The 24,254-nt window shown below is 34.2% G+C and overlaps 1 protein-coding gene across 1 annotated transcript; it reads right to left on the reverse strand.

Annotated features, from left to right (window-relative positions):
• Positions 1 to 11,149: 11,149 nt before the first annotated feature.
• GPRC6A (G protein-coupled receptor class C group 6 member A) lies at positions 11,150 to 22,020 on the reverse strand. Its single transcript, XM_049772613.1, is given in 12 exon segments — positions 11,150 to 11,343; positions 11,524 to 11,943; positions 11,946 to 12,180; positions 12,182 to 12,364; positions 12,366 to 12,388; positions 14,137 to 14,260; positions 14,347 to 14,438; positions 16,024 to 16,235; positions 16,237 to 16,323; positions 19,448 to 19,497; positions 19,499 to 19,659; positions 22,011 to 22,020. Coding segments are annotated over 12 exon segments (1,791 nt in total).
• Positions 22,021 to 24,254: the final 2,234 nt, after the last annotated feature.

A 24,254-nucleotide genomic window follows, 5' to 3' on the forward strand; every position in this document is an offset into this window, starting at 1 on the left:
AACCAAGTCGTGTGTGAACTCTGTAACTAAACTGTACAACTCTCAGCAAGCAGTGCAGCCAGATGATTCTTTCATCCATCCCAGCAACAACAAAGAGAAGTAGAAACAACATTGCAAAACCATGAGCATATAATTGAAGACATCAGTCTTAATTTCATTTATAAAACTAGAATGTATACCTATCAAGTTCACTCATGCAACATCTGTGAATAAACCTACTGAAAGAAGGTCATTTCTCAGAGGTGGGTATAAAGAAGTAAACAATGTCAATAGGGAATTAGTAGGTAAGAAAACTACAGTACATTTTACAAAAGCACTGGTAGAGGTGGGGTAGACAATATTTAGAAAGAACAATTAGGGTTAAATCTCCAAATGTCACTGACATATAAGAATTCAAAAGACATTAATAATTTCCTCCTATCTTTAACAATCTTTGTATAAGCAGCCCCCCAAAAAACAGTGACATTTTGATTTGTGAAAATTTCTGTAGAGTGCTTTTCTGTCTTATTCATAGAAAAAAGTTAGAGCTGAAAATTTCACACTAAGTAGATAATTATGTGTTTGTTAAATAAGTTAGCAGATGAATTCAGGTATTCAAAAATAAAAATAGAGCCCCAAATCCACTTAGACTAGATTAAGAAAAGACTGAAATTCTTGGTGCCACACCATGAACTGGAAAAATTCTTGCCTGAAAAAAATTGTTACCATAAATAATATTTGATAATTTCAGGAATATGTTACCTAAAATTTCTTTCATTATTGATAAGTCTTATTAAGGCTTGTCTTTGCAACAATGAGAAAAAACATCAAAGCTAAAGAAAAGCATCTCTGGGGTCGGTGAGGTGGCGCTCGAGGTAAGATGTCTGACTTGCAAACGCTAGCCAAGGAAGGACTGCAGTTAGATCCCCAGTGTCCCATATGGTCCCCCAAGCCAGGGGCAATTTCTGAAGCATTTAGCCAGGAGTAACCCCTGAGCATCAAATGGGTGTGGCGCAAAAAAAAAAAAAAAACAAAGAAAGAAAGAAAGAAAAAAAGAAAAAAGAAAAAAAAAAGCATCTCTGAGAAACAACCAAGTTTAATGTTCCACTGAGAAATATAAAACTAGCTAAATAAGCTTATTTCCCTGGAGAGAACCAAATGTCAAGCATTTACACATGGCTTTTATCTCAATTTTCTTAAATATTGCAGAACTTCGGGGCAAGAAAATCAGAGCTTATGTCATGGGAGAAGAAACATTTTGCATTCTATCTATTTCTGATGAGATTAAAATATATAGCTTGGCAATGCCCTAGATAAAAAATAATTACAGCAGCATGAGAAATGTTTTCTTTAGTTCTAGAGTTGGAACACATTAAAACAAAACTTTGACTTGACATCTAACAGAAGAAAATAACTTTTTTCTCTACTAAGCATCAGGACAACACATTTGTTCATAAAAATTAGCTGAAGCTGGAGAAATAGTGCTTGCCTTGCATGTGGCAGACACAGGTTAGATTGGGTACCCATATGGTCTTTGAAACCATGCCATGAGTGATCCATTAGCACATAACCAGGACTAAACCCTGACACAGGCAGGTATGGTCCAATAACCAAAACAAAAAACAAAGGGTGTCCCCAGTATGCAGAATTTTGTTCTAGATAGACTCTGAGGTTACAGTAGGTTAGCACACAGAAATCTCTGCCAATCACAGAGATTATTTTGTAATTCGCGGTTCAATTTGATTCTTCATTATATAACTTCCAAGCCAATGATTTTTCTAATGTGTACTCAAAATTACAAATTTTGCTCATTCCCTGCTTATTTCTTATCAGTAAGGTTTACATTTTCACATTTATTTAGTTTCTCTATAAGTTATGATGCTACAAGTAACAATAGATTTAAAGATTTTAAACAAAGTGCTGTGTATGCTAAATGGAAAGTATGAGTAACATTTTTCTTGTTATTGAAAGCTATCTCATGCTTGGGCACAACTGTGGCAGTGCCTGCAGAAATGCTGCAGGGCATTAGCAGACAATATGACTGTGATAGTCCTACAACTGGAAATGTCTTGTTTTTAAAGAGGGATAAGAGTGACATGGAACATCAATGGAAAGTTTTGGTGGAATTCTTGGTGATGAAGTATAATAAATTTGTACATAAAAATCTTCACCTTCATTCTACAGAAGTGATCTTTTTCATTACCTTGTTTTCTTCTTGACTATTGCCATTCTGTATATGTATGTATACAAGACCTGCCTCTGTGATCCAGAATGTAATCTGCATGACCAAGAAAATCCCTCTTGTCCTGAGCAACACCCATTGGCCAGGATATAGAATAGTGACTAATATATTTGTGGATTCTCAAATATATATTGACTAAAGGGATCAGTGAAATGTAGTCTTATTTTTATTGTGTTTGTAATTGAAAGTCTATTTTAGATCTTATAAGCTCTTTATACTGCATTTTTAATTTTATTTTTTACTTTATTTAAACATACCATCTATGTAATTAAAACAGACTGATATTTCATAATCTTATTTGAGTGAAGCCAGATGAAAAAATCCTTATGTCCCACATCCATTTTACAGTTCTTCTTTACTTTTAGATGTTAAATCTTCTCTTGGTTTATTGATAATACTTTTTGCTTGTTTGCTTTATAAAAATTGAGAGTTATGGGGCAGGAGCGGTGGTGAAATCTGTAAGGCATCTGCCTTTGTGCTCTAGCCTAGCACCGACCATGGTTTGATACCCTGTCGTCTCATATGGTCCCCCAAGCCAAGAGCGATTGTGGCCAAAAAAGAGATAAAAAGAAAGAAAAAAGAAATTGAGAGTTAACTTACCTACATGAATATTTACCATATTAAAGAATCAAGGAGAAAAATATAAAAGCACCAAAATAATTTTCTCCTCTCTCTAAAGTCTTTAATTTAGAGCTATCTATACCACTTTCTAACTTCTGATTTGAAGTATAATAATATATAGAAACAATGACAGGCATTTAAAATATATGCTAAGTTTTGTGAGCTTTTAATACATATATTTCTCATACCAAATCTATAAGTAAAAAATTAATCATTATTTTTCATCTTTATTTTTCAACCCTATTTATTTATTTACTTATTTATTTATTTATTTATTTATTTATTTATTTATTTATTTATTTTGGGCTGTGCTCGGTGATACTCAGGGGTTATTCCTGACTATGCACTCAGAAATCGCTCCTGGCTTGGGAGACCATATGGGACATTGTTGATCCTGGGTCCGCTGGTCTAAAAGAAAAAAAAAGGACGAGGGGGCTGGAGAGAGAGAGAGAGAGAGAGAGAGAGAGAGAGAGAGAGAGAGAGAGAGAGAGAGAGAGAGAGAGAGAGAGAGAGAGAGAGAGAGCAGGAGAGCAGGAAGGAGAACAAGTTTAATGCTTTAATATAAGGTTACTAGGTATTCAGAATGATTGGATAGTATATTACAAAAAGCAATTAATTTAAAACTCACAGAGAGGTGTCATTGGACAAGTTAAATAAGGGAGCTAGTTATGAAGGTTATTGGGAAAATAGTATTTTTTGTAGAAGAGTCATTGTGTTTCTTTTGATTTGTTTGGGTTTTGTTTGTTTGATTTTCATCTACAATCTGCAATGCTCAGGGGTTGCTCCTGGCTCTGTACTTAGAAATCACTCCCGAAGGCCTTCAGGTATGCTGGGGATTGAACTCAGGTCAACAGCATGCAAGGCAAAAACCCTATTCTTATTGGTCTTGTCTTCAAATAGTCATTGTAATGGAAAACACATCTTTAGGGTGGTCAGTTAGTGGTTATCTGCAAGGAATCCAGTGTAGCTGGAATAGAGGTCTATGATAAAGTAGGAGATACATATTTACAGACCATTGCAGGATCTTTAAATTCTATTCTAGATAAAATTGACATAATTGGAAAATGTTTTTGAGAATTTGTAATAGATATTAGGAGAAATGACCTTTTGCTTGTATTCAGAACATACTGTTAATGAGTCAGAAACAGTAGCAGACTAGTAAAGAGGTCCTTGCAAATAACCCAGGTAAAGAATTACAATACCTCCATTATGATGTTAGAATTGAAGGTGGTGATAAATGAGCAGATTTCAGACATAATTCAGATTCAGCAAAATTTAGCAAAATTTTTCAGACAGAACAGTAGTAGAGTATGAGATAAAATGTTTAAGAATAATAAAAGAACTTGAAAGATTTAGTATGACTAAATACAATAGGGAAGACTATAGGTTGGAAAGGTTTATGCCAGATGTAAAGTTCTGTTTTGGGTAGTCTGAGTTTGAAACTTTATACTAGAATTTTCCAGAGAAAGAAATACAACTATGGCATGTTAATAAATATCTGAGTATAATCATATCATAAAGTTGCCACAAATAATTATCCAGCACAGAGATCAATTGAACATATGATGCAATCATATAAATTCATCAATCTAAAGTTAAATAAATGAGAGCTTTTAGGATATGAATAATAATAAAATTAGGAATTTTCCCTAGAGCCTGGAGCTGGGATCAATTACTTGGGGGTGCTTCCGCAATGATATAAGACCTAAATCATCATTATATTTCAAAATATGCAGTTAGAAGAGGACAGGTCGCTGAACAGAAAAGTTTCACTTGTTACTTTGAGTTTTGGGGGTGGGTGGATGAGATAGATTACCCCTAGCTCAGGAGTAATACATGGTATTGAACGGGATCTAAAGCATGCAACGTTAACTGTTGTACTATCTCCCTATCCCCTAAAATGACAAGTTTAAGTAATTACTGGTTCAAATTGAAGATCTAGAAGAAGCTTAGAAAATTTGGTCAGGAATATAGCTCAAAAAGGCTGGAGTGTGGGAGGCTGTATTTAAATACCAGAGCCTGGAGCACTGTGACCTGTGAACATCTCAATTAAAAAGAAAAAAAGGAAAGTGGGAAGGAAGGAAAAAAGGAAGGAAGGAAGGAAGGAAGGAAGGAAGGAAAGAAGGAAGGAAGGAAGGAAGGAAGAAAGGGAAGGAGGAAGGGAGGGAGGGAGGAAGGAAGGGAGGGAGGGAGGGAGGAAGGAAGGAAGGAAGAAAAAATTAGGGGAAGAAGAGAGAGAGACAGAAAAAAATCAAAAGTATATTTTTGCTAGTGTGAAATATAGGTGTCTAAGAAAGGTAAAAGTGTATTTATCCCAATAACCAAAGCCTAAGGACCTGTAGCATGATTTAGATCTGATGTTAAGTAAGTCTGTGTTTCTCATTAGACTCCTCTCAGATTTTATTTGTCTTTGCAGTCCAAAATTCACATAACTTCTTGATGACATGTAACTCACAGCTATAATAGGGTGAAACAGTTTGCTCCAGGATAAAATTTTTGTGAGTCCAATGTTAAAAATTTTGTAATTTACACCTTTTTACTTATATATTGACATATTAATGTTAGCATCAAAGAAACATGTTGATTTTAGTAATGAGTTAATATAAAAAGTAAGCTAGTGATATCAGTAATAATTGCAGCAATCTGCTCCATGGCATGAACTGTGAAACATAGTTAAAAATTTGAAATCATCTCGATTTCTCTTGTTTTCTTTGTTAAATCATAGGGAAATGTAAACAATGGAAAATGTTAAATAAATAAGTGTTAAAGAAGTTTAACATTTGTTTCAATAAAAAATTTTATTCACATATTCCTCACTAGGAGATTTAGAAAGAAAATACATATTTTATTAATGCATAATCTGTATGAAACTTGAAAATGAGGGATTATCTTTTGCTAAAATGAAAAGTTTCAGATACTTTTCTAAGTATCATTGTTTTAAAAAATTATTTGCTTTTAAGACTATACCTTTACTGTTTCTAACTTATGTTCGACAAACTGATAAGAATGTTAATTTTTATTCTGCTTCCCAAGATAAAATTTAGTTTACTGTCTTTATTAATCAGATTTGGGCTAAGTAGGGTTAGGGGTAGAAGAGAATAGAGTTTATTCATGAGGAGCAAGAGTTCTGGTAGCCATGGAAACTTTCAGTTTAAAAAAGGGGTCCACACCGTTTTTATATTTCACTTCAAAGATAATCAAACATTCTTTTTTAAAATTAATATCTTTATTTAAACACCTTGATTACAAACATAATTGTGGTTGGGTTTCAGTCATGTGAAGAACACCCCCTTTCACCAGTGCAACATTGCCATCACCAATGTCCAAAATCTTCCTCCTCCCCACCCCAACACCACCTATACTCTAGATAGGCTTTCTACTTCCCTCATTCATTCACTCACATTGTTATAATAGTTCTCAATGTAGTTATTTCTCTAACTGCACTCACCACTCTTGTGGTAAGCTTCATGTATTGAGCTGGAACTTCCAAACCTCCTCTCCTTTGTCTTTGAAAATTATTCAATAATGTATTTTATTTTTCTTAAAACCCATAGATGAGTGAGACCATTAAGTGTCTATCTCTCTCCCTCTGACTTATTTCACTCAGCATAATAGATTCTATGTACATCCATGTATAGGAAAATTTCATGACTTCATCTCTCCTGATGGCTGCATAATATTCTATTGTGTATATATACCACAGTATGTTTAGCTATTCATTTGTTGAAGGGCATCTTGGTTGTTTCCAGGGTATGGCTATTGTAAATAATGCTGCAATGAATATAGGTGTGAGGAAAGGTTTTTTTGTATTGTATTTTTGTGTTCCTAGAACATATCCTTAAGAATGGTATAGCTCAATCATATGGGAGATCAATTTCCAGTTTTTGGAAGAATATCCATATCACTTTCCATAAAGGTTGGACTAGATGGCATTCCCACCAGCAGTGGATAAGACAAACAAAAGTTGATATGGCCTTGAAAAGGCGAAAGATTTATGCAATCTTACGAGAAACCAGAGTATGATATGGCCTTGAAAAACAAAGTGTTTGCCCTAATCTAAATAGCTTTCCAGTTGCTGTGCTCTGGTGATTTAGGTGCTACATGTACAGAAGTGTTCTTTAATTTTTTTTCACTCCTTGTGACTACAAATCTTGACCACCTTATTGTTTTTTTCTTGCCCATATATACTTTGTCAGTTGCTTTCACTACTCTGTTTTCCTCAATTTTTTCGCACAGTAAAAGCACCAATATTAGTGCATATTCTGAATTAATTTTTAGTGTTTCAGGAAGATCTTAATTCTAGTTGTAAATGTAAAAATATTATTGACCACCAGGGGGCAGAAGCATGCTCTACTTCCACAAATGCCTATTGCATGAGTCAATTGATTAAGTTCGTAGTGGAGTTCTGTCCAGCTCTCATCTAATTCAGTGTGCTTTCTGCTTATATATATATATGTGTGTGTGTGTGTGTGTGTGTATGTATATATATACATATACATATACATATATATATATTTGAAAATTATAAAATATACTATTTTCAAATATCAGAGGAAAAATTGAGCCTAGTATAGTCATTTTCTCAGGATGGAACCTAAGCTACCAAATGGTTAAATGATCAGCCTGAAACCAAATGATTAGTTTGGTGTCCAACATACACACCTACATTCCTGCATAAAAGAAAATCAAACACATTCTGTAATAGGTTACGATTCCCAGTAAAAGTATAGGTGGTTTTCAGACATTGTAGGTTTGTAGGTTTTCTTGATTTTTTTTTCAGTCTCTAGACCGTTGAAATTGATATTTATTAGAAAGCAGTTGTGCTTTTAAGTACATCCAGATTACATTTCATAATTTACTTTATAGTATCCCTTAAATAGACAATAAAGTTGCAAAAATGACAAAAATCTTACTCTTATCATCTGTCATTTCAATATATTTCATTAGGTTATTCAAATATATACAGTTAAAATAACATTAAAATAGAATAACAGTATCTAATATTTTAACAATCTGAACATATATACTTTCCATTCTCTATGCAATCTTTGGGTTTTAGTTCACTTTTATGTAGAATTTTAACAAGAGTACCCATAAGCGTTACATTTTTATTACCATTTCCATTTCCTAATATTTTGTTTTAACAATATAATTAATTCTATTTAAAGAGCATAGATCACATACTTGACAGAGTTGATCATAGTACATTTGTTTCCAGAGAAAGAGATAAAGAAGTAGGTTTATTGGAACTTATAAATTCTATTTTACTTACATCTTTTGCAAGTCTGAATATTGTAGTATTTAACTGTTGCTGTTTTGTCTTTGGAAAAATTGGTTACTCTCAGTACATTTCATTCTTGTTTAGAATATTCTTTATCTTTTTTAGTTTTAATAGTATAAGTCACCTTTTATTTATTTATTTATTTTTTGGAGGGTTCTACACATAGCAAAGCTCAGGAGTTATTCCTGGCTCTGTACCCAGATATCAAACTTGGTGAGCTCGGGGGACAATATGGGGTGCCAGAGATGGAAATAGGGTTTGCTGTATTAAATTATTTACCCTCTATATTATCTCTATGATCCCATAAGACATCTGTTTATACTTTCATTGGTATAGTACTAAATTAGAGAGTGAACTGATGAAGTAATGCCAGTTTTATTTCACTGCCTATCTAGAAACAACAACAACAAACCCATAGGGTGTGGAATTCTACTTTGCCATGGGATTCATTTCTTTCATTTTGGATCTCTCAAGGAGTGTTTAAGCACCTGTGAGCCAGTTAGGTTCAGCAGTGGAGGGGAGTACCAGGCTCATTCTGGCAATATTCAAAGAGTTCCGGGGAATGAATTTGGGGCCTAATGTCTAAAGACACTTACCTAACATTTCTTAATTTTTTTCTTTGTAAGAATTATGTTACGCACAAGATTGTTGTAAAAACAAATAGTAACAGTGGTGAGATAGTAATAATATTTTGAATAGCAATTTATAGCACATTGATATAATTGTCTCATTTGCTCTTTCATTTTTTTTAAAATAACCCTTTTATGGTAGACAATACAATCCTTTGAATTTATTTATTTATTTACATTAAGGCCATCACAGTACAGTTCAGAATTGGTTATACTAATAATAACCAAAAACACTAGAGATGAAGGCCAGGAGGACCAGTCCATGGGAGGAAACTTGCTACAAACAGCAGAGGAGTGCAGCTAGGGCAAAGAATGGACCACTGTAAAAAAAAATCACTATAAAAGTGATTGGGAAATGTTCATTGTGGAAATTATCATTGGGAAATGATCATTGTGGACAAGAATTGGGTGCTGAAAAGAAGTAAAGTGAAATTCATGACAACCCTTCAGTTACAATATTGAAAACCATGGTGTCTAAAGGATATAAGGAAGAGAGAGAGAGACAGAGAAACAGAGGCAGAGGCAGAGAGTGACAGAGACAGAGAGAGACAGACAGAGACAGAGAGACAGAGAAAGAGAAGAAAAATTTCTGCCACAGAAGCAGGTAAGGTAGAGGGCAGTGGGGAGACTGGGATGGAAAATAGGGAAATTGGTGGCAAGGAATGTGCACTGCTGAAGGTTGTTGGATATTGTATGACTGAAATTCAATCATGACAACTTTGTAACTGTGAATCATTGCAATTAAAATAAATAATTTATTTAAATAAAAATAATTGGTTATATTACCAAGAAATACTTTTTTTTTTTTAAGAAGTTAAAATTAGGGGCTGGAGTGGTAGCACAGCAGTAGGGTGTTTGCCTTGCACACAGTTGACCCAGGACAGACTCAGGTTCCATCCAGGCATCCCATACAGTTCCCGACTCAGGAGCAATTTCTGAGCTCAGAGCAGGAGTAATCCCTTAGTGCCACTGGGTGGGTGTGGCAAAAATAAAATAAACAAACAACAAACAAACACAAAAGAAAACAACAACAATAACAAAAAGAAGTTAAAAAATACACAGAGACAGGGGTCGGAGTGATAGTGCAGCAGTAGGGTGCTTGCTGATGGATGGAGCTCTGTTCAATCCCTGGCATCCCATATGGTCCCCCAAGCCTGGACTGATTTCTGAGTGCATAGCCTGGAGTAACCCATGAGCGTCACCAGGTGTGGCACAAAAAGTAAAAAATAAAAAATACACAGAGACAATAAAGATGAGGACCAAAAGGACCAGTCCTTGATATGAAGCTTACCACAAAGAATGGTGAGCACAGTGAGAGAAATAACTACACTAACAACCATCATGGCAATGATAGTGAGAGAAAATAAATGCCTGTCTTGAAGATAGGCAGAGGGTGGAGAAGGCGGGAGTTGGGAGGGACACTGGTGGTGGGAAGGTTGCACTGGTAAAGGGGGGGGTGTACTTTTTATAACTGCAACCCATCTATGGATAGGTTTGTAACCATGGTACTTAAATAAAGATTTTATTTAAAAAGAGAGAAGAAAAAAAGTTAAAGGTACAAAACAAAGGTACAGTGTTACATAATATCAAGGCATTTCATTTTTCAAAATCTCTAAGAATGGTTATTATGAATTTGTTATCGCCTTCTCTCTGCTTTTTCCAACATAGATCTTTTTATATGGTTACACAGAAAATTTAGTAAACCCAAATAAAATTATGTGTGTGCTATTTGTAAATGTATAGGATAGTCATTGTTTTCAGATAGAAATTTATCTTACTGGAATTAGAAGAGAGAGTACAGCAGGTAGGGTACTAAATGCAGATTCAAAAGTAACCACTGAGAACTGCCTGGTATGACCCAAAACAAAGAAATAAACAATAAAAATATCTCAAAACACAACAACAACAACAAAAAATTCATCTCACAAATGTGTACTCAAATTAGGATAACCAAACGTATCCTCCCTGGATTATGCCTTGGAGCCTGGGTTAGGAATTTAATTTATAATTTCTATTTTTTGTTTCACTAGAACATCATTACATTGAGTTGGGGCCTTAATAAACCCATTTTAGATGATTTTCACAATAGGTTATTTACCATAATCCTAGAGCACAGTACACATTGTGGCTTAGAGGAGAACAAGGAAATGATTATTCTCAAATGTCTTAGAAAAACATTTTATTTTATGAAGGTTAGGTATGATATTTAAATAGAAATAAAATCCTACCCTTATTAAAATCATGAGCTAGAATTTTAAAAGTTGGTTTATACATTTTTTTAGGGGGGGTCACCCCTGGTGATGCTCAAGGGTTACTCCTGGTTATGCATTCAGAAATCGCTCCTGGCTTGGGGGACCATATGGGACACCGGAAGATGGAACTGCGGTGCTTCCTAGGTCAACGCTTACAAAGCAAATGCCAGGCAGTTACTTTGCCACCAGAATTGGAATTTGCAGTTGGGATATTGCTGTGAATTGAATCCAATGAGACACGACTCATTGCAAGGATGCCTACACTGTGGGAAGACTAACTGTAAATTATATTGAGAAAGGCAGATTTTTTTTTTAATTTTTGGGCCACACCCGGTGACGCTCAGAAGATACTCCTGGCTATGCGCTCAGAAATCACTCCTGACTCGGTGGACAATATGAGATTCCAGGGAATCTAACCACTGTCTGTCCTGGGGTCAGACATGTACAAGACAAATGCCCTACTGCTGTGCCAATGCTCTGGCTCCAAGAAAGGCATATTTTGTATTAATTTTTTGCTACAAAAAATTTGGGGAAGAGTATACAAACACAGGATTCCATAGTTAGTTATTAAGATAACAATAATCTCCACAGTTGGCAAATATTTACCAAAAGTAGCATAGACAGGGATAAATGTGACCCAAGCTTTGAACTAAATGAGCATGCCAAATATTATGAATTTAGTTTCATTGTAATTTTCAGGTAGTTTCCTGCTTTTAAATGCAAATGTAAAGCAAATGAAGACCAGAATGTCAATATAGCCTAGCATGACACCAAACACAAGAAGGAATCCCTCTTCTCATTTCAGAATAATTACTAGGGACAAGGAGACATTTTTCTCCACTACAGGAGCAGCAAAGATTAGCCATAATATGAAAATGACAATCTGGACACCTATGCAGGTGCAGATAATGGGGACTGGTTTATAAAGAAACTTAAGTTCTGCAGCGTTGGATGAAAACTGAAAGCTAGTAGAATTTTAAGGGACTTCATCAAAATGTAGGAGATGCAGAGGGTAAAGCTAATGCCAAACAGTGTCTGTTTGATTTTACATGTGAAGTCTTGAGGTACCCCAATGAAAAAATCTGTGTTGGTAAAATTGAGGAAATGACAGAGGAGAATGACATAAAGGAACTTCAACCCACCAGATGATTTCATAACAGTTGTCTTCAAGTTTTTTTGTAAATATTATGCCAATAGCCAGAACCAATATAATTCCTAGGAGGGAGATGGCCAAAAATAGGATAGCCAAGGCATCATACCAGTTGAGATATTCCACGTCCTTTTCAAAGCACACTGTGCTTTGTATTATTTTATTTTTAATTTCATTTAATTTAATGTTTTATTTTAATTTATTATTGCATTATTAAAAGGCAGTGATCCATATCTAAAAGACAGGAGATTCAGTTACATTGCAAATATTTAAACCGGGCCCGGAGAGATAGCACAGCGGCATTTGCCTTGCAAGCAGCTGATCCAGGACCAAAGGTGATTGGTTTGAATCCCGGTGTCCCACATGGTCCCCCGTGCCTGCCAGGAGCTATTTCTGAGCAGACAGCCAGGAGTAACCCCTGAGCACCGCCAGGTGTGACCCAAAAAACAAAAAAACCAAAAACCAAAAAAAAAAAAAAAAAAGCAAATATTTAAACCACTTGATTTCCACAATGTGACTCCTTTAAATGAAAAATATCTCCAGTGAGTATAGATCATTATCATGTGGGTTTTTATCGAAATAAAAAATTCATTGACCCCAAGAAGGTGGGAATAAGTAAAAGTGAGGAAAGATAAGAAAAGGGGAAAGGATGAATTAAAAAAATATTACTGGACTTGAGCTTAAAAAATTAACATACTAGGTCTACATGTTACCTATGTTAACTTTCTGTTATATGAGGCAATTTCGGACTTTGAATAAAACAAAGAGCTTTGAAATCAAATCAATTTCAAGGATCTCTTTTACTGCTGTGATTTCCTATAATCTTCAACAAGCCAGTTGAATTTTCTGAGACTACTTATAAATATGGTTTGTTTGTTTGTTTTTGCATAGGCACGATAAGTATTGGGAAAGTTAGAGAGAATTCCCTTGGCCTAGGAGGTAGAGTTACTCCACCCTTGAAGCGTACTGTCATGGGAGCAACTACTGGCTCCATACACGTTCATTCTCGAACCTCAAGGTCTTTTTACCCCCAGGAAACTTTCTGCTCAGTTGTGGATGACAAACTCAGTCCTCTGTAGCTAGAGATCTTGGAATTTCAATCGGTCATAGGACAACCTCTAGGATAGAGTCTTTTGTTATGGTTCTACAACAGCATTTTTCAACCACTGTGCTGTGGCACCCTAGTGTGCTGTGAGATATTGTCTGGTGTGTCGTGGGAAAAATTCCAATTCAGTAACATGTGCTTTGGCATGATTGATCTATTTGTGAGCCAAAGTGCATGTTATGGACTATAAAAACTAAAGACAGAGAGACTGAAAGTGATTGACGTAGAACTACGTGTGTGTCTTTCTTCGAATCCTGCTAGAATATCAGCTTTGTGTTCGCCAAACAGGCCCAGGTTACAATGAGTAAGTAAACAAAAATATGAACAATTATAAAATACTTTATTATTTCATATATAGTCAATTTTTATATATAGTCAATATAGGCAGAATTCAAAATTTTTTTTAACATTTTCTAATGGTAGTGTGCCTCGTGATTTTTTTTTCATGAAAAAGTGTGCCTTTGCACAAAAAAAGGTTAAATCACGTTGTTCCATCATGCTTCTTGTAGTTAGCCTTCTGTAATTAGTGATCTTGGTTTTTGCACAGATCCTAGGCCAAAGCCTAGGATTGAGTCTTTTCTTATGGTACCAGAAGTTCTGCTCAGTCATTAGTAACTACACTTTTTAAATAAGTAATTTAATATAAAAATGTGCTTATAAGGCAGTATGCTGAAATTATTAGATTTGGTGTTCAGAAACCTGGCAACATGGTGGAGGGAAGCTGATACTGGTATACCTAAATTCATCTGTGAGTAACTTTGTAAATTGTAGTGCTTTAATAAAATTTAAAATGAATCAAAATTCTTCTAAAAAATAAGATCAGCTTTTGAGAAATGTTAAGGAGTGAAATAGCACATGTGCCAGTGGTTATAATTACATGTATGATTATTGTAATGATTCTCAGGATGCTTCACACAGTCATAGAAGCAGATATGTTGACTTTCTGTAGTTTTTTTCATCTGGCCAGGACTACATTCATTGGAGCATTTTGATCTAACTTGCTACAGAGTGGAAAGATTTTCTCAATATATTTGTCAAAAAATTGTTATAATTAACTTGACATTTATTTTAACAATATATTTAATACAATTTTCCATGAAATTGTTTTATCTTCTGGAGGAATGTGAACAAGCTTAAAAAGAGATTTTAGAAGTTTGTTTTTTGTTATATTAATAACTTCTGTAAGAGAATCATAGATAATTAACTCTTTCAAACTTTCCCTAACAGAGGGAGACATGCACAATGGTGGGACTAAAGAAGGAAATGATTTAACATTTTTAGCCCTGTGCTAAGCTACATAAGTCAAATAGTAAATAATTAAATTCCTATATTCCATTAAAGAAATGTTATTTAAAATTGTTTTTGTGTAGCACCCAGGCCTCACACATGAAAGCAAGCACTTTGATTCCGGGCCATCCTCTGATCCTAGATAAATGCTATAATTATGCTTTTGAGGACAACATCCAGTGGAATAAACTGAGCAACTGCCACCTTGATCATATCCATCTATAATGGATTAAGGCTCTTTTATTATAAAGGATAAAGTGATTTATGAGAGGGTATATGTATCAGCTTTTAGTTGTGCTCTTTGTGTTGCATCTAAGAACACGTAATTCAGAATCTCCTCACAAGTGTCTCCTGACTCAGAAACAACAACCAATGTTTCCTCAGGGATAGAAATTTAGAAATTCTTTAGTCCAGTCTGAGTGGTTAATCCAGCCATGTAGTGATTATTCTTATCCTCAATATGAAGACCCAGGAGTTACACAGATACAAACTGGTGACAGTACCCTATGTTTGGGACATATATTCCAATTTTATTTCCACCAAAGTTCAGTAATAAGCATAAGTAAGGTGTTTAGAAATATCCGAAGTCAAGTTCACATAGTTCATTACTGATGCTGAGGGAGACAGGCATTATAACAAATGGATTGGAGTTGTTTCAGTGTTTGACTACATAGTAAAGTGACGACTAAATTTGATTTTAATGTAATAAATAAAAGAAATTTTCTTGGCCTTCTCATTCAAGTTTCAAATTAAGCACCATCTCTTTGAGAAATTTTCTATATTTCTCTCTTTATTTTTGGAAAAGGTTTTATTTTTTAATTTTGATTTGTTTTGGGTTACACTTGGCAAAGCTCAGGGGTTACTCCTGGCTCTGATCTCAGAAATTACTCCTGGCTCGGTGGACCATATGGGATGCTGGGGATTGAATCTGCCTCCATCCAGGGTCAGCAGTGTGCAAGACAAACACCCTACCTACTGTGTACCATTCCACCCCCCCCCCTTTTTGAAATTTTAATAGAAACTTATTTAAGAAGATGGTAGGGTAGAAAAAAGAGAGAAATGTGTGTTTAATAGAAAACACTGGCCTCTTCAGAGTGGAAATGGGTAGCAAAGAAACAGAGACAAGCAAGCAAAATAATTTGTTCAAGGGAAAGCAAGTACTTGAAGAGCAAGTCTCTGAGAAGTTTTTTCCTCAAACCTGACATGTTATTTGGGGGGAAAAAAAGGCAGTTGATGCCATCAGAGGTTTGTGTCTTATCCAAATCACACTAAATATAATTATAAACTACACAATATGAAATTAAGTGTGGAGCATTCTATTAGTGATTTTCCATTATGCTACCTATAATAGATTATAACTTTTTTTTGAAGAGAAAGAAATGTTAAAGTAAATGCAACTCTGTAACAAGTCCCCAAGGCTACCTCAATCATTTTATAACAATGAATATGATAAAGAAAATATGATATAGAGCAAAACCTATCTGAGGTATGAGTCGTAAATTCAGTATCCTCAAGACAGCTATGGTTATTTCTGAGAGACTAGCACCTATGACAGTCTTAAACGTTAGCATGTAGCTGGAACAGTCACATTGAGATACCATCATTTCTCTGGGGCGATTGAAGTTGGAAAGAAATTTAAGAGCAGCTGCCATTGCCACTGTCACCTCTGTACAAGTGTTATAGTTTTTGTTTCACTCTAGAAAATAGTGTTAAATTATTGATAATGTCAATGCTATTTATCATGGCAAGAGTTTGAAGAAAAATTGAGACTTCAAAGCTGTTGTGAAAGATGTTTAAAAAAAAACAGCAAATGTTTATCTGAGATTGTGTCATCTGATATCTACATTTCTGTCTCTAATAAAATTATTTTGGGATCAGTGACATTTATGTCTTTCTTGCTTGTTTGTTTTGTTTTCTTCTTGGGGTCATTCTCAGAGCGATCAGGGGCTACTTCTTGCTAAATGGTCAGTGTTAGCTTCCAGAAGAATGTGGGGAGCCAGTGGTGCTGGCGATTTAATCTAGATCTCTAGTATACAAAGCATGCATCATGGCCCTTTCAGCTATTTCCTTGGCTTATGAAGGGATCATGACGTTGTACAAATATACAATGGAATACTATATAGTTGTAAGGAATAATACAATCATGCAGTTTGGTGCAACATGGATGGAACTGGAAGATACTATATTAATTGAAGTAAGCCTGAAGAAAGTTAAATACAAAATATTATCAATTACATGTGGTATTTAGGATAACTGCATGAGGGAATGCAGTAGTTTAAATGGGATTTGCCTAGAACACTCTTGGCCCCAGAATACTGTGGGAAGAAGGGAAGAAATAGAGTGGAGAGGAATTAATGACATAATAAAGGAGAAATGGGTTCAAAGAGATTCAGGTACATTCGTGGCATTAGGAAGGATGGAACTAAATATTCAAACCACAAAGTCAAAACTGAAATTAAGTTTGAGATCCAAACTTTAACGACCAAAGTTTAAAAGGTTCCCATTATGATGGCAGGCTAAGGGGAAATTGGCATGGAGGGCTTGGGGATAATCTCTGGCAATATTGGTAGAAGGAGATAAACATTGGTACTGAGATTGGTGTAGAAACATTGTATGTTTAAAACTCAACTATGAATAACTTTGGTAAAATTCAATGCTTTAAATACGATTTAAAGCAACAACAACAAATTTACCTCTAATATTCTAATATTCTAAACTTTACTTTAAAATTTTGGAGGGTCAGAGAGATAGTACAGCTGGTAGGGCACTTGCCTTGCACATAGCTGACTCACGCTCAATCCTGGTTTCCCATATGGTTCCCTGAACCTAGCAGGAGTAATCCCTGTGTGCAGAGCCAGTAGTAACTCTAAAGTACCATCACATGTGACCCAAAACAGAAAAATTAAAAAATAATTTTTATACTTATATGTTTCCTCAAAGCATATAAGAATGGAGCAGCTCTCAAATGAAGTTATTAAATAGGGTGATACCATTTTTAATGAAATTTGACATGACATATAAATACTTAATTTTGTATTCTATTATATGAAGATATATCTGATTTTTATTTTTATTTTTAATTAAATTTCAGCATTTTATTTCTGCCCAAATGTTACTTCCCTTCCCCAATTTCCTGTTTTGCTCACCTTTAGAGGCAAACCTGCCCACATCTGGGAGGGGTCTTTGGCTTCCTGTTTTGCCCACCAGCAGGATAGATGGGAGGAGATTTGAGAGGAGGAGGGAGAGGTTTCAGCAAGAGAGGTGACTGGCAGAAAGAAGAAGATGTGAGGGCAGCTGATGAGAGCTTGCTTAAAAGTTTAAAAGCTGAGGAGCCACATGAGGAGTCACACATGGAGACTAGGGCCTTGATAAAGTTGATGTCTCCTGAAACCTGACTGCCTGTGGATCTTTCCTACCACCACTCTGAGACTGAGGGCTGGAGGGGGTTGCAGGCTCGTGCCCGGGCTGGCCGAGAAAGACCCCTCCCTCCATCCATCTCACCATCATCCACCACCCTCAGGACTTTATAAATAATATGTTTTCTACACCCACATATCTACATTTTATTATTTATTTAGTAACTTAGTTTGCTCTGTCCTCAGGGATCACTCCTGGTGGGCTTGTGGGGCTACCTGCAGTGTCAGAATTCTAACCTAGTTAGGCACATTCAAGACAAGCATCCTAGTCATTGAATTATCTCTCTCAATTATAATTGTCTGGCTTTTATACTTATAAGGCTATCTTTTGCTTTTCTTATTTTAATACCATTGTGGCATGGCTACTTTCTCTTTCAGTTTTTCTTTTTATTACCCTTATTTTTATGATTATTATAGAGCACTGATTACTTACTACTAAATTTACTTTATCTACTATTCTCTACCTATAAAACATCTTAGTGTTAATACACAGCAAATGCTTAATCTACTCTTTTAAAATGAAGAAATGGTAATATGTCAATATTCTGATATTTAAAGCCTTGTTTTAACTCACTAATCTAGGATTTATAAAATAAAACTATTTGAATAATTCTATTATCCTGTGGATTATTGAACTATGATGTTTGGTAAATCAGCATTGTTTTCAATTTAAAAGAAGAAACAAAGAAGAAAGAAAGGTCAAAGTAATTACCTGACAATTAAAATGTGTATTATTTTTATGGGCTTGGGAGATAATACAGAAAGATGAGCTTTTACTTTTATCCCTAGTACCTCATATGGTCCCCTGAGCCCACCAGGAGTGATGCCTGAGCATAGAGCCATGTTTACATAGAGTCTGAGCACAGCCAGGTATGACTCCATAAAACAGGAAAAAGAAGAAAGTGTAGTGAAAAGGTTAAATGTAAACTATTGTAAACAAGAAATAAAATCAGTGTTTAAAAAGCCCCATACTATGAAAAATGATTGTAAATGTGCTATAAATATTTGTGGTGGACTGGCCATATGTCTTACTTTTTTCAAGTTATTTTAGTCAAAAATCCAAAGATTAATGGAAAATATAATTGCTTCTCATTTGAAAGTTGATTATACTTGAAGTTCTAATATAGCAGTCTTTTAAGAAGGACTGAGAGATTACAGTAGGTAGAGAGTGAGTATAGCTTGCATTGCACATGGCTGAGCTGGGTTCCATCCCCACTATATTATATAGCCCTTCAATAACCGCAAGGCATTATACCTGTGCTTTGAGTCAGGAGTAACCCCTGAGCACTGCCAGATATGTCCCCAAAAAGCAACAAACAAAACAAACAAACAAAAAAGGACTGAATGATTAGGTACAACTTTAAAAATATTACACTAAAGTTTTATTAAAATGGTTTTCTGATAATACAAGTAAACATTTATGTATTAAAATTCACACTATAAACTTGAAGTCTAAGTAACTGTATTCTGTCAAGTTTTACTCACTCAACACACTTCTGAATTTCTGGCTGTCTGGGATAGTCTTTTTAAGACAAACATTTTGTCATGAAAGGCAAACAAACCTCCAGTCATGATATGTCCTGGAGAAGTAGCAGCCACAAAGTCATCAGGGGTCTGGTAAGGCTGGGAAGTAGCAAGAATAATTACACAGAAGATCAAGTATAATTTATAAATACATATTTCTATCTCATTTGATCCTTAAACTGAATTAGGAATCATTAGACTCATACCATGCCAATAATATGATTAATATTTTACCTATAAACACCATGTAAAGTATAGGACAGTGTCAAAGGCTGGAAACACTCAAATTTCAGATACTTGATGATAGTCCAAATAGTTACTCACAAATAAGAACATAAAATACTCTCAAACAATTCTTTTCAATGTGTAATAAGGCTTTGAATCATGTGGCATTTCTTGTATAGAAGAATGTAGAATTTTCAGGAGGCAGTATTTAGGAAACTTTTTTTTTTTGGTGTGTGTGTGTGTGTGTGTGTGTGTGTGTGTGTGTGGTTTTGGGCCACCCCTGGCAATGCTCAGGGGTTACTCCTGGCTCCACCCTCAGAAATTGCTCCTGATAGGCTGAGGGGACCATGTGGGATGTTGGGATTCGAACCACCGTCCTTCTGCATGCAAGGCAAACACCCTACGTCCATGCTATCTCCAAGTTTGGGAAACTTCTGCTTTAGAAATGGATAGTTTGCTTTTCCAAAGATAATTCCAGGCACACATATTCACAAAGTCAATCAGCTGTTTAGAAAAGTCCTTTTCTTTTTTAACTTTCACAGTAATGAGGGAAATAGAAAGCCTGTCTAGAGTACAGGTGGGGATGGGGTGGGCAGGAGGGAGATTTGGGACATTGGTGATGGGAATGTTGCACTGGTGAAGGGGGGTGTTCTTTACATGACTGAAACCCAACTACAATCATATTTGTAATCAAGGTGTTTAAATAAAGATCTTAATAAAAAGAGAAAATAACATTTAGTATATTTGGCTATGATTACTTTTCCATTTACCTGTGCTATTGATAAGTAACTTTTATGTTGTTTACAAAAACTGAAAGCAAGTTAAAGTTGTCTGATACTGATTGCTTTGAACAAGAATGTCTTGTATGTAAATGAAATGTCTACATTTTGTTTTGAATTTTATTTTTATTAAAATAGAACTATTTTCAAATTTCTGAGTCCTCAGGTATTTTCACAAAAGTAATTTTATAATAATTTCTGGATATTTAAAAGATAAATAAATAGACCTAGTTGCAGATACCTTAAAGAAAATTTAAAAAAAATTCTAGTTTATATTAAAAATAAATCTTTGCAGACATTGGATTAAGAAGGAATATATAATAAGCAAGTAGTTTCACAGTTCAGTGCTGTGAACGTATATTTGCTGAATAATAGACACAATTACAGAGCTTTCAGAAAATAAAAGAGCCCTATAATATTAAATAATTTAAATATCTTAATTAGCCTAAGATTTTATTGACATGTTGTCATATGACAACTGAAGTCTTACCATTTTTATCAGTGTTAGAATTTCATCTCAGAACCCAAATCTGTTAACTTCAGCTGTCCAGAACATTTAATAAATATATATATTTTGATATTTTTTTAGTTTAGCAATTTTATTAGTCTCATTACTCATTGGTACAAGTGTATATGTGTAATTGAAAAAAGTTCATGTTTTTAAGAATTTACTCTTTGATTTATATAGCCACTGAAATTTGAGGTAACTATAAGTTCAAAGTTGATTTTGATAATATATTGAAAAAAAGAAATTTGGATAGATGTTCGGAAAAATATATGTGAATATTTTATACAATTCATATAAAAGTAAGTATATGACACTGTTCAGATCTAATATTTATTTTAAAAATCTGTAAAAAGTATACACATCATCAACTTCCTCTAGGAAACTTTCAGGCTAATGAGAATTACCATTTGTCATCTTTTGGCAAATTAGGTTTTCCTTCTATTATCATAGTTTCTATCTTCAATTCTACACTTCTCATTCTTACTTCATACTAATTAAAATATCATAAAGTCTCTTCACAGTACTATTTCATCTACAATAATATCCTAAAATATAATTTTCTTTGATTAAAGGAACCAAAGGAATGGAGAAATAGGTTAGCAGGTTGGGCACAGGCTTTCATACAGGAGAACCAGATTTGAACCCTGGCACTGCTTGGTCCTGAGCATAGCGAGGAATGAGACCTGGGCATGAAGCCAGAAGTACCCACTGAACACTGCCAGGTGTGCCCCTCAAACTTTTCCCTTCCCAAATTAAAGGAGTTAGGTAAAATAATTAAATTTCTCTTATCTATGAGCAGATTTTGGGGAAAGTACAGTATAGCAGAGATCCAAATGAAAACTTTGACCCATACTTCACAGGCTACTAACTATTTTTTCTAAACCGAGTTGTGCTCAGATTCACAGGTTAGAATACTGAGTCATAAATGTCAGAAGATGACAACATCGATGGCATGCAGGTCGATACAATTTACATGGAAAGTAAACAGAATGGAGAAAGTGCTCTGATCTACTGTTCCACATTGTCGATCTCCTTCAGTTTATTTTTTAGGGCGGCAAATACAAAAATATAGGTTGCTAAAACAAGCAAATAGCCTAGACATAATACTATAATTCCATTTATTTGATCAGCCTTAAACTAGAATGCATATTTTACTTATAGTGGGGTTCTCTTTCAGAATAATCTATTATCAAGATATCATAAGGGAGATTTAGTGCTTTATAACACAGCATTAAGGAAGAGTCATAAATTCTCTGATTAAATACTTTGAACTGATATCTCTTGTGTTAATATCTTACATATTAATTGTTCTTACTGTTCTCTAATATTTCATTTGCTTAAGTATTATTTCTTCAACTGAGTAGACTTTTCCTTGAGAGTTTAGATAGAGTTTGATAGTTCATTGCATATTTAATAATTCTGTTTTAAAATTTTTTGTGATGCATTTAACTTTATTACAATTATATTTATAGTTTCCTCATCTTTACTAGTTCTATAAATTCATAGTAAACACAGTAGCACCTGCGAATTAATATAAACTATAGCACCCATTAGATATGAAGAGTATTTTTCATGATCTATTATTATCATTTACTTCCAAAAACAAGTGTCGATTTATGTTGCTTAAACATTGAATGTAGGAAGAATATCATTCTTCTATAAATAATAAAGCTGAGGGAAGCTTCAGCTAAACTCAGTGTGATACATAAACTAAGTACTTTGATTTATTTAGCTGGATTTCAAATATATTGATAAGATCAGGTGGTTCTTTTCAAGGTAATAAAGTAAGATTTTATTTTGTCCTTTTAAAATTCCCCCCCCCAATCAGATTATTGTTCCTTTGCATTTTCCCAGCTTGTATTAAGTACTTAATACTTAAGACTGTGCTATCCCACATTAAATTATCATTTATAAATGCAAAAATTCTACTTTATTTTATTATACATTATCTTCTCTGTTGTACACCTATCCATAACTGAAATTTCTTTCCCAGAAATTTTTGTTTAATATCAACTTTAAACATTAGTTAATTTAGTTTTTAAAAAATGCACATGACAGGGGAGGTAATTCTGCTTTGGACACAATAGAAAGTCTACTGATGAATTTCATGGGAGCTTAAGTATGTTCACTTTTTTGAGGAATGCAGTTGATATTTGTATGAGATTATCAAAGGAATAGATAATAAAAGTTAAGAACCCACTATCTATTAGAGGAAAATTAAACTCTGCTCCCAAGGAAACACAGGAATGCTTTCTGAGATAATGATCCAGTCTTTGTTGTTCCCATTTGTAATTTAAATCACCATCACTTATCTTCAGTAGTTTTATCATTTGTTTATACCCACTACTATCTAACATCGCCAAAAAAATCACGTGAGCAAAATATTATTTATAAATCATTTAACATCCAAAACTACTACAATTTGAACAGATAGCTAACCTAAGATCAAATTTATTTGGTGTATTTACCACAAATGAAGATGAGAATTGCTTTCTGGCATGATTAAGTGGAAGAAACAATATATAAAAAATTTTAATAATAAGTCAAATGTTTATTTTAAAATTACGTAAGTGTCTTTATTTTTTTTCTACAGATTATACAATATGCTGTAATTTAAATAATAATCATTCTGTTGCAATTTAAGGGAATGCACATGTATGTATTGTGTGTGCATATATGCATGTATGCTTATTATTCCCTGAATAAATGCCTTAGGAAAGAATTTAATATTTTAAGTTAATATTTAGACTAGCATTTTAATCTATCATATAGAATGGTAATGATAATGTAGTATTTCATCATCTTTTTAGTTTTATGGGATCACACCTGGTAGATCTCAGAAATACAAATAGATAGTTGGGGGTTTTTTGTCAGCAGTATCCTGGGCAGCATACAGGTACAGGGATCTAACCTTCAACTCTACATGCAAACTGTGCATCCCAACCCTTTGAGTTATATTCACATGGTCTTAATCTAGCCCATTTCAATTTATAAAACAATGAAAAATATCAGTCTTTCAATCTTAATTTATGCTGAGTCTCAAATTGCAAACTATGGAATAACAGAATAAGAAAGAGAATAAATTTGAAAGCTATTCTAAATATCTACCTAAATCATAAATTAAATAGAAAAACAGATCAATGATACTCCTTTAGTGCAGTTAATATGTTCATTTGCTAATTAGTAAACTCATTTTTCAATTTTATTTTTTGCTATGTACATAGGCAATTAACTGACTTAAATATCTTTGTTTCAT

This window comes from Suncus etruscus, chromosome 4 (genome assembly GCF_024139225.1).
Source record: "Suncus etruscus isolate mSunEtr1 chromosome 4, mSunEtr1.pri.cur, whole genome shotgun sequence".
NCBI lineage: Eukaryota > Metazoa > Chordata > Mammalia > Eulipotyphla > Soricidae > Suncus > Suncus etruscus.